At 39.3% G+C, this 11281-nt stretch overlaps 1 protein-coding gene across 1 annotated transcript; it reads right to left on the reverse strand.

The window, feature by feature from the left end:
- Positions 1 to 3478: 3478 nt before the first annotated feature.
- On the reverse strand, positions 3479 to 4411 carry LOC101640451 (olfactory receptor 1N1-like). Its single transcript, XM_030885632.2, has one exon. It carries the CDS (start codon positions 4319 to 4321, stop codon positions 3479 to 3481), a length of 843 nt encoding a protein of 280 aa, XP_030741492.1. The 5' UTR covers positions 4322 to 4411.
- Between the last annotated feature and the right edge of the window lie 6870 nt (positions 4412 to 11281).

The following is an 11281-nucleotide window of genomic DNA, read 5'->3' on the forward strand; positions in this document are numbered from 1 at the left end:
TAGCAAAAGCAACACAGCAATGAACTCTTGCCTTTGTTAGGATTACATTTTAGTAGGAGCATCAGACGGTTCATAAACAAATAGGCAAACTGCATGTACCATCATCTGTAAATAAGTGTTATGGAGAAAAGTACGAGAGGGAAGGAAGATAGAGTGCACAGAGGCAGGAGGGGTTTTGCAAGTTTATATAGCACAGTGAAGGAGGTGACATGCAGCGAAACAATTGAGGAGGGAGAATGAACAAAATTGTTTCATACGGAGCAAACAGAATATCGAAATACCTTGGATTGGAAAGTACTATTTTTAAAAATTTAACATATCACAAAGAATCTTGAGCCTATCAGAACCATGAAAACCTATAAGGTAAACTATTTGGGGTTACTGACAGGAAAGTGTTACCACAATTAGTTTATAAAGGTAAAGAATAATCTTTGTATATGACCTTGCATTGAATTTCACAGGCTAAACAATCACAGAGAGTTCATTTCTGTATAGTTTACTGAATTAGAATATTAAATTTCTATCATTTTGATCGGTCTGATCTGTAACCAATCATGGGAATGGTGTGGGACCTGGCAGGATTTTGATCCATTGTGCGTGCGGTTGCCATGAGTCTGGGCAAACTGCACAGCAGCAACTAACATTGGGCTTTGACCGATGGGTAGCTTAATGAGAAAAGACTGGTAAAGAGCTAGTCGTCCCTCCACTTGGTGGGGGCTCATGGGCCCAGGTGCTGAGCGGAGTCTCTCTGGGCGCAGGGCTACCCACAAATACCTCGAGGGGGGTTACAACAATTCTGTTTAATTGGAGCTGGAAGAGAGGTCATGTCCTTCCCAGAAAGTGGCGTGGGGACACCCCAAGTCGCACTCCTGAACTGGCAGCCGCAGCCACGGGGTCAACAGAGAGTTCAGATCCCTGAATGTTGTCATGCATTCGGGTTAGTGTTGCACCGAAGCTCGCCCGAGTCATAGAAAGCAGTTCTCTGACTTCTGAAGTGTGCAGTCTTAATATACAGTGATGAAAACTTTTATGATATTTTCGTTAAAAGCTTGATTGAAAACAAAAAAGTGAGAGAGAGCTAGTGGTTCTGATTATTCTGTGTCATGTGGCTGATATAGGCTGTCAAGGAGGGTGTCTTAATTGAACCTGAGGAGGAGCAGGTACCACAGACAAGGAACAGTTTGAGTAAAAAGGCTAGGAAGATGGAATGATCATGTGGTATATATGAGGGAATACAGTTCAACAATAGCCAGCATTTCTATCTAGTAAAAACTTGGTGTTACAAAAAAAGGAAGGAAAGACCTGTGGAAAGTGAGAGGAATTTGTTGGGAGAAAACCACTTCAACGATTTGGTTTTTCCCCATAACATAATAAATTATTTCATTACCATGTGCATCATGAAAATGTGAAAAATCATAAACTGTTTATATAGAATCTGCATAGGGAAGACTTTTCTCATTGTAACACTATCAGAAGGGGACGTTGAGAGGGAGATCTGTTGGCGTGATAACATTCAAGTTGAAAACGTCCTGACACAGTTAAAGGATAAAAAATTAACTGAGATGGCAGGACAACACAGCAGACAAAGATATAATATCTGTGATAGTTATACAGTTTCATGTCAACTTGATAAAAGAAGGAAGGGGTGGGGTAGCCTGTCAATCAGGTCACAGTCTAATGATCCTTCCTTGTGGGTGTGGTCTTCTCATGAGGATTCTGGAAACTCTCTTGATTCCGCCATCAGAAGAGGCAGGCCTCTCTCTCTGCTTCACCTTCCTGTTGAAGAGCCACATGGAGCCACGCTAATGGCAGCCAGAGCTATGGAGATGTGTCTACTGCCACTGGATCCACAAGACTTTCCACCTACTGGCTGGTGATCTTCCTGCATTCAACATCATTGTATGTGCTGCATGAGTCTGAAGAGGAATTCGTGGGCTAATATTGGACTTATGGGCTAATATCGAGCTTATGGACTTGATCTGGACTGGGCTGAGATGCTTTATGTTGCATAATTACTTCCTGATATGAAGTTTTCTCTTACAACATATATACGTGTCTCTGGATTTATTTCTCTAGTCTTCCCAGATTAACATAATATCTTTAACTTATGAAAAGCTTAAGCAAATCAATGAAAAAAAAAACCCAATAGATAATGGGTACATAACATGAATAATTTAATAAAATATTGGTGTGAAGGACAAGATGCCTCTTCGAGTAAGCAAAGCAAAGAAAACGGAAGCAAAGAGAGATACATTTTGGTTGTAATATTAGCTCAGTTTAAGGGAAAACATGAGCATAAAATTCTAAAGAGGCTTGTTTGGGCACTCTGGCAGTGTCATAAAGAGCTCTAAAAAGGTTCGTAGACACTCTAGAGAACATATGTCAGAAGCAACATAAAATATCAAATTCACGTGTTTTGGCATCTTCCAATTATTTTCATCTACAACAGTAATTTAGAAATAATCCAATCACCCAATAATAAACCTTACATTTGATGTAATCTTTTTAAAAAGTCCATAAGAGTCTAATAATATAAAGAAAACTCAGATTATAAGATAAATGGTAAAATACGACTTTCTCAATAAAGTAAAAGACAAGAGGGATTAGAAAAATGCAGAGGAAATCATGTAAAATATTAAAGTAGAGATCATTAAAAGAAGTTACATTTTGAGAATGAGGACAATAAATGGAAACATGTGCTTGACACAATGGTTAGATGGATGGATTGTGATGAGTTTTATGAGCCCCCAATGAAATGATTTTTTTTAAAAAGGAGTTACAGGAGTATTTTCCCCTTTTCCTATATGTTTTTGGTTTACAAATTTACTATAACACACATTTTGTTTGTTTAAAAACTAAAGAATAAAATATTTATCATGAGAACTAACAAGTACTCACTGCCAGATTCAGGCTCTAATCCCAGTTATGTAATACTGGACCAGTCCCCGGATCAGTCTGTGCCTCTTTCCCTGCTCTATCATTATTCCTGCTTTCTAACGCCAGCAAATAATGTGTCTTCTTTGTTAAGCCTTCTCCATGTGGAGGTCAGTCCCAAGGAGTTTCTTCCAAAGCAGCTTTGGAAATGGTCCCTGAAATGTTAAGTTCTTGAGTCTTTCTGAGTACTGTCAGCATTTCTTGTGGTTGAGTGGGCCATGTGAGTCATCGACTCAGTCGATGATTGGAGTTCTTTTGAAATCCAAATTTTTTCTGATGTCATGCTTTTGGTGGTCTTCACTCTCTATATTATAGCTTGGATAGCTATATCTGAGTCACCTTATAGGGACTGATGACACCTCTCTTTCCCCAGCTTGGTCTTCCAAGTCCTGTTCTGCTAGAGAAAGTATCCTCTTTTTGTTAAATCTACTTGTGATGCCAACATCCATCCTACCATGAATTTGAGTTTTTTCATAATTAAAATGGAAAAGTCCATGGAGGAAAGCATTACAAAATCTGTGTTTCTTGTCTGGTGAAGGGCTCTTTACAGATTAGAGCATTTTCTACAGCCAAGGAGTCTCCATAAAGCCCTCTTCATATCCTTGTTCCTCAGGCTGTAGATAAAGGGGTTCAACATGGGGGTGACCATTGTGTACATCACAGATGCCACTATTCCAGTGTTTGGTGAGTAAGAGGACGATGGCTGAAAATAGACCACAAAGACAGTTCCATAGAAGAGAGTGACCACTGTCAGGTGGGAGCCACAAGTAGAGAAAACTTTTTGCTTCCCCCCAGCAGAGGGAATTCTGAGAATGTTATGGATGATGTGGGCATAAGATGTCAGGACACAGGTAAGTGGAACCACACCTGAGAGGGCTGCTTCAATGAACATCATAAGCTGAAAGATATGGGTATCAGAACAAACAAGCTTGAGGAGCGGGAGAAGATCGCAGAAAAAGTGTGAGATGGAATGGGAGGCACAGAAGGAGAACTGAGACATCAGGAGCATAAGTGAGAAGGCTAAGAGGTGGGAGCAGAACCAGGATGCAGCCACCAGCAGCAGGCAGCGTTGTGGTCGCATGATCGTGTTGTAGTGGAGAGGAAGGCAGATGGCCACGTAGCGATCATAGGCCATCACAGCCAGCAGGAAGTCATCCAACAGGGCAAATGTCATGAAGAAGTACATCTGCATTAGGCACCCATTATAGGAGATGGTGTAATGCTGTGTCTGGATGTTCACTAGCACCTTGGGAACAATGGTACAGGTGAAGCAGGTATCAATGAAAGACAGGTTGGCCAAGAAGAAGTACATGGGGGTGTGGAGGTGAGGGTCAGAACTGATGGCCAAGATGATGAGCAGATTCCCCAACATGGTGACCAGGTACATGCCCAGGAAGATCCCAAACAGGAGAGATCGATGCTCTGGCTGCTCAGAGAACCCCAGAAGGAGGAAGTCAGAGATGCTGGTTTGGTTTTTAGTTTCCTGCTTAAATAAAACCAGGCTCTAAAAATTAGAGATTAAACACTTTATTCCGTTTTTTCTCTATTCCCTGAGATTGCTATGTAACGTGGCTATACCTCTCAGTGGGCAAATATGTACAATAAATGTGTGGATTAAGATCATGCAGTATTCTGATGGGAGTGTACAGTTTGGATTCTTGTAACAGAAAAGCTATCCCCATAGATTGTCTAAATGGGAATGAATTGGTGTTCACACTGGAAATAATTAGGCAAGATTTGATCCCTTTAAAACAGCAGTTTTCAACCTGTGGGTCGCGACCCCTTTGGGCTTCAAATGACCTTTTCACAGGAGTCACCCAATTCATAACAGTATCAAAATTACAGTTATAAAGTAGCAATGAAAATAGTTTTATGGTTGGGGGTCACCACAACATGAGGAACTGTATTACAGGGTCACGGCATTGGGAAGGTTGAGAACCACTGCTTTAAAACATCTTCAGAATTACTGTTTCAGCTTCATTATCTTATTGAGGAGCTCATTTTGGGCTCATTATATACTTGGATTTGGTGGGTAATACTGGATCCTTTTGTTGGTTTGTGTGTGACTGCTCTGTGTGCCTACTGAAGGGACATAGAAGGAAACAGGGAGGACCTAGCTGACAATCGGGAGTCTCTGAATGTGCTGGAATGCTCTGGTTTCCTTTACCTTTAAAAACCATTTCAAAGAGTTAATATGAATACAAGAAGTCTGAAAACTGAAAAGCTCTTTATGAATTAGAGGACACTATTTCCATTTCCATCTTCAAACAACACAGCATCCTCGTTTTAGAGCACGGCTTTCATCATCGAGGCTCCCTTCACTGTCCCTGGTTCACTGTCTGACATTAGTCAGTTATTTAGCTTATCTTGAAAACTGCTTCCTACCTTTTACCCTGTGCACTTGCTTTAGAGAGTCATGAAGTTATAATTGAACAAGGTATATACAAGACAATTATTCCATAAGTGTAAAAATATTAATTATCTATATTAGTAGTCGTTGAAAATGTGAATCTGTAATCTAAAATTCAATATATATGCTTGTAGATATATATAAATATCTATCTATCTAAATATTTATATATATCTAATATATATATATGCTTACTTTGGGGAAGGTTTACCTCCTTTGAGCCTTATTTTTTTTTTTTGAGTCTTATTTTTCTTATCTGTATGTTGAGAGATTCCAACTTACCTGTCTGATGGTGTGAAGGAACACATGCAGTGAATAGACAGTGGCTACATATGTTAACATTACACTTACTATATCTAATGGTTAAAAAACATCCTTTCTGGATGTATTGCTTAGAGAAAATGCACATAATATTTCTGGGCTTAATATTCCAATCTGTTTAAATGTAATAATAATCATGTCTATTTGTATAGAGTGGCTATGAGGATCAAGTTAGACAATTATTTTTAAACAGTTTAGGACATGGCTGGTACACAGTAAGTACTCAATATTGTTATTGTTGTCACTAAGATGTGGAGCATTGTTCTGTATCATTGTATCCTCCTGGTCATTATTTGAGGTTTATGCTTTTAAACTGTGTGGTATAATAAGTTATAATAATCACTATTGTCACTACCATGTTTAAGTGGTTATGACTATATTAAAATCCACTAGTGGAAAAACATTTGTTTTGGCACCTGGAAACCAAGTGAATAAGGTAATAATCACAGTCAAGTATTAGTAACTGTATAATGTGAATAAATATATCTATCTTATATAGTTATTCACTGGCTCAAGTTTTTAAAGTAATAAAAGACATGAATGGATTTAGTAAGCTGCCTATAGACATAGATTAAATGGATGGTTGCTCAGCTGGTATGGTGCCTGAGAGTAATTCTGAGATCCACCCAGGTCCTGGTGGACTAAGGATGGTCTATGCCTATGTTACCACACACTTATTAGATCCTGGTCCCTGAAGAGAATTGGAGGAAGGTGGCCTGAGACCTCCTCTCCACAATAACCTCAGGCTGGCTATTAGAGACATGATGAACAACAGAAATCAGTACCCCTTATGATCCCGGAAGAAATTGTCAAAGACAGAGGAAGAAAAGGGAAAGGGAAATGGAAAGGGCGGACAAAGGGGATCATTTCTAGGGTCTCTATCTCTCTGTAGACGTGCTTAGGTAGACTCTAATTTCCATCTCATCCCCATTCCTAAATTCTTACCTGGAGAAGCTGCTCAGACTCAGAGCCCACCACTACTACCATGGACACTGGGTGCACCGTCCCTCTGACACCCAGAGCAGACATGGCTGGAGGTGCAGAGCTGTAATAGCACCGACTGAGCACTCAGGGCGGGAGCTACATCTCAGGCACGAGAATCAGCATGGTCTGTTGACTTTTCACAGGGAGTGTCCCCTGGGACTCAATCCCAGACCTCTTAGTTAGAGAGAAAATGAAGCAATTGTCCAACCTCCCAGCTGCCTCTTCTTGAGAGTGACTCACGGAGGCACAGCACGGTCAGAGACGCCTGCACCCAGAGTGACCGGGTGGGATCCATGGAGGCTAGTGTTGCTATTTCTTTCCTGGGATGAAGTGTAGTTAGATTTGTCATTCCCAGGCATAACTTTGAGCATGGCCCTGCCTAGTTATGAAGTCTACAGTTTCAATTTGAGCTCAGCTTTCTTTCTTTTTCTTTTTTTTTTAACTCCACTCATATATTTTATTAAACATTAAAAATTTGTTTATACTAATGTTCAAAAGTTCTCCCAAAATGCAACCAAAGACACTTCTCAACTCAGTGTGAGGCAAATATTATTGCTACAGACATATAATTTTAATCAATAAAGACACAAAATCCCCATGAAAATACTAGAAAACTTAATTCAGTATCAATTATAAAGTATCATGGGCTACTGAGATTGATACAGAGAATAAATTTGGCATCAAATTGCAATTATCCTTTTAAACAGGCATTTCAGATGATTTACTGTGAAAGACATTGCCTACTGCCATAGAGCCATTGAGTTTATCTCAAATTGATGACCATACACTGGGTTTCTGAAGCTTTGTAAATCTTTTTTTTTTTTAATTAAATACTTCTTTCAGGGGCTCTTACATCTCTTATCACAATCCACACAGTCATGCATTGTGTCAAGCACATTTGTACACATGCTACCATCATCATTTCAAAGCACTTTCTTTCTACTTGGGCCCTTGATATCAGCTCCTCAGTCCCCCCACGAGCCCTCGATAAGTTATAGATTATTATTTTCATATCTTATGTCATCCTCCACCCACTTTTCTCTTGTTCATTCCCCTGGGAGAGGGTTACAGGTTTATACTTGTGATTGATTCCTGCTTTCTCCCCCCACCTTCCCCTTAACCTCCTGGTTTCTCTATTCTCATTGTTGACCCTGAGGGTTTTGTGTCTCCTGGATTCCCTGTGTTGTGGGCTGTTATCTGTAGCAATGTGCATGTTGTGGTCTAATCCGATTTGTAAGGGAGAATTGAGGTCATGTTCAGCTCAGCTTTCATGAAAGAAACAATCTTTTCTATAAAATAAACTTTTTGACAAAAGGACAAAATAGACCAGCAATAACCATTATTGCTTACAATTGGCACATTGTTTATGACTCCAGGAAGTGAGATAGGACCAATATGGTGTATGTATCTATCTATTAACTAACTGTGGTTAATCCTTATTTCCTTATTTTTATTGTAAATATATCTTGTACAAAATGGTGTATTAAAGCATATGTGCTGTTTAGCAAATGTAATAAAGTGAATTTGCATTCGCACCTGCCCACCATTTAGCTTAAGTAGTACATGACTCCTTCTTTTAGAAATCCCCTGTGTGCCCTTTCTGATCATTTCTTTTCACTACCCACAGGAGCAGTTCTACCGTGTCCTATAGAGTTGCCAAGGATTGTAATGGGGTTTTTTGTTTGTTTGTTTTGTTTTTACTTACTACTGTGTTGCATTCATTTCTTCTGCTTTTTATAAAACAATTTTAAATTGTGAATTATGTGGGAGTTTGTTTTAGAACCTCAATTTTGTATCCAACAGTTTAAATTATTTATCAAACACCCCCAGTGTACCCTACTACCCATCACTGCCTTGATTTGTGTTCTCTCCTGTGGTTTGCTATCTTCCCTTCACCCAAGTTCTACCTGGCCACCCGCTGGTCTACTGCTCATCTCCCCTTCCCGCCCTTCCCCATGGGGTACCTTCCAAAGTCAGTTCCCTTTGGGAGGAAAGTCTTTGCTGTGTTTTTTTCTTTTTAACGGTGGTCTCATACAATATTTGTGACTGATTAATTTTCACTCAACCTAATATTTTTCAGTTTGATCCATGCCTTCAGGTGCTTTGTGGTTTCATTATTGGTTTTTAGCAATGCATAGTAGTCCATTGTGTATATGTATCAAAGTTCCTTCTAATGAAAGAGTGTTTAGGTTGTTTCTATCTTCTTGCCACTGCGAACAGTGCTGCTCCGTACGCAGGTGCCATATATCTGTTTGTGCTACGGCTCTCACTCAATCCGGAGGGATTGGTGGATTGTGTGGAATTTCTATTTCCAGTTGTTTGACGCAGTGCCATATTGCTTTCCACAGCGGGTTTCCATATTTTCATTCCCACCAGCAATGTATAAGGATTCAAATCTCTCCAGCAAGTTGAGACAAAGAAAAGAGAAAGGCACCTACTGTTTTATGAGGGATGGCTTGGGCATTCGTGTCTAGACCATAATTCTCACTCTGCAGTTTAGTAGGGAGCCATGGTGGTCTAGTGGGTTACTCTTTGGGCTACTAACCGAATGTCAGCAGTTTGAAACGCTTGTGTGGTGTGGGGAGGGGGGCAGATGAGTCTTTCTACTCCCATAAAGATTTACAGGCTCAGAAAACTCACAGGGGCAGTTCTACTCCCTTCTATAAGGTTGCCACGAGAGCAGTGAGGGTCTTTTGGTCTCTACTGAGAAACAGATCTTCACAGCTTTAAAAGTTGTAGCTATCTCCTTTGAAAGTTAAGGTTGAGAGATAGCTTACTTTCCAGAAAAGACCAGAGATGACATAACACTGACATGATAAGATGGCTCATCTGAGGATATGCTTATGAGCAATATTGCAAAAACAAACAAAAAACCTACGTTATCAAGGGAATCAGAAAGGAATTTGATCTAAGAACTGGATTCCTTTCTTCAGCTTTATTCCCACACAAGAGAACACTGATCAACTACATGCAAAAGAAAAAACCCAACAATCAGTTCAATGCTATCCAGTTCTCTAGTTAAGAGACAACATTCAATGATCGAGAACCAGAAAACGGAGCTTATATTATACCATAACACCATTTGAAACAATATTATGGTCATGAGGAAGAACCCTTATAGCACAGTGGTTAGGCACTTGGCCAACCTCAAGTTTGGCAGTTAAAATCTATGAGTTGCCCCTGGGCAGTCTGCTTCCATAAAGATCTATAACCTCAGAAATACGGGGCAGCTGCACCTTGTCCTTCAGGGTCACTATGAGTTGGTTTGGCTTTGATAGTCACCAAGATGGCAGGTCAAGCTTTTAGAATCTCCTCAAAACAGAGCAATAGGGATGGTACAAACTCAAATCAAGAGAAATAATTAACTTTGTGACTTTTTAAAAAATATTCACTCTTGCCTAGAATTAGCTTTTAATTAAGCTCGCCTGCTTATTTCTACCATAGTGCAAAATAATCCTTCAGATTTGAGAGTAGGAGTAGGAAATTGGTGGTACAGGCTTCTGGTTTCTGGCGATTTTTGACTGGTTAAATATCATTTACTAAATCTCTGTGATTGAAAGGATTATGTAGGGAACTTAGAGTCTATGACCAAAACTATGTAGAAAAAGTTGTTGTCAAATATAAAATTGAAGTGGATTGTTCTCTGTTTCCATGTTCCATTCTGTAAAAAAAGTGAGGCAGGCAGATATGCACTCTCTTTTATCATCTCTCACAAGAAACACAATCAAGCCTCTCACTGGCATTGCTGTGCAGGTGAGACTCCAAAGGAAGAGGGACTGTATTTGAGGTTTCTGGTTGATGCTAGGAAAACGACAAATGACTTTCACTGAGCAGCTGCATAGTTTTATTATCCAATCATAAAAAGAGCTTCACCATTTTAAAAACACTCTTCAATGACTGTTGTTTGAATCAGTGAGTAAAGCCTTTTCTTAATGAGTTGAAATTCTGAGTTCAGAGTTTTCCTGAGGCCAGATGGGAAGCGGACTCCTGGAAGCTAGTCCAGGACCAGTTTTCCTGTTTAATACCAGTGTTAGCACAAAAGTTGGCACCATGCTATAATCCCAAATACAATCCTACCCAGCTTTTTACATACCTTTTCAATTTCCAAGGTCACGTGTCTAACACAAGCTTGTACAGAGCTCCATGGAGGACGACTGCAGGGCATCTTAAGCAGTTCTCTAGGTCAGTTTCTCAGGGACAAGGACTTTTAAGCAAACATGTTTGCAATGAAGATTTAGGATTATGCTTTCTATTTTCTATTTTATTGTTTTAGGGGGTTGATCCACTTTAATTCTTCTTCTTTATTAACTTTGAATTCATGTATTTATAGGTAGAACACAGCCATTCAAAACCAGGGAGCATATATCAGCCTACAGAACCAGGTTAGGTTGAATTGTTGTATTCTACTTATATTAATACGTATTTTATTTTATTTTATTTATTTATTTATTTTATTTTTTTTTGTATTTTTTTTAACATTTTATTAGGGGCTCATACAATTAATACGTATTTTAAAAGGCTTTTAAATGCTTCAGTAAGACTAATGGCACATCCTTAATTAGGTGTTTCTAAGTTAATGATCATACTGCTTGAGTTTCAGGCTGAAAGATTACAATACCCTATACATTTCAG

Source organism: Echinops telfairi, unplaced genomic scaffold, assembly GCF_000313985.2.
Source record: "Echinops telfairi isolate 266 unplaced genomic scaffold, ASM31398v2 ScPeMD7_32;HRSCAF=126, whole genome shotgun sequence".
NCBI lineage: Eukaryota > Metazoa > Chordata > Mammalia > Afrosoricida > Tenrecidae > Echinops > Echinops telfairi.

Bases quoted from the DNA above. Each gene is read 5' to 3' on its own strand.
- LOC101640451 (XM_030885632.2), bottom strand. From the start codon at position 4,321: ATGTACCTGGTCACCATGTTGGGGAATCTGCTCATCATCTTGGCCATC.